This window comes from Merops nubicus, unplaced genomic scaffold, assembly GCF_000691845.1.
Source record: "Merops nubicus isolate BGI_N331 unplaced genomic scaffold, ASM69184v1 scaffold1454, whole genome shotgun sequence".
Classification (NCBI taxonomy): Eukaryota; Metazoa; Chordata; class Aves; order Coraciiformes; family Meropidae; genus Merops; species Merops nubicus.
Window position 1 is genome coordinate 1 of NW_008604642.1, and position 227 is coordinate 227.

General features: G+C 59.5%; 1 protein-coding gene across 1 annotated transcript in view; it reads left to right on the plus strand.

Moving 5' to 3' along the window:
• Positions 1-5: 5 nt before the first annotated feature.
• The window catches only part of LOC103771741 (mothers against decapentaplegic homolog 3), a gene marked incomplete at its 3' end in the record, with an annotated part of 61231 nt that continues 61009 nt past the window's right edge, over positions 6-227 (plus strand). Inside the window, exon 1 of the mRNA XM_008939053.1 lies at positions 6-211. Coding sequence (XP_008937301.1) covers positions 6-211 — 206 coding nt within the window. The remainder of the gene's footprint in view (positions 212-227) is intronic.

The following is a 227-nucleotide window of genomic DNA, read 5'->3' on the forward strand; positions in this document are numbered from 1 at the left end:
CCAGCATGTCCTCCATCCTGCCTTTCACTCCTCCCATCGTCAAGCGGCTCCTGGGCTGGAAGAAAGGGGAGCAGAACGGGCAGGAGGAGAAATGGTGCGAGAAAGCGGTGAAGAGCCTGGTGAAGAAGCTGAAGAAGACGGGGCAGCTGGACGAGCTGGAGAAGGCGATCACCACGCAGAACATCAACACCAAGTGCATCACCATCCCCAGGTAGAGGGGCCGAGCG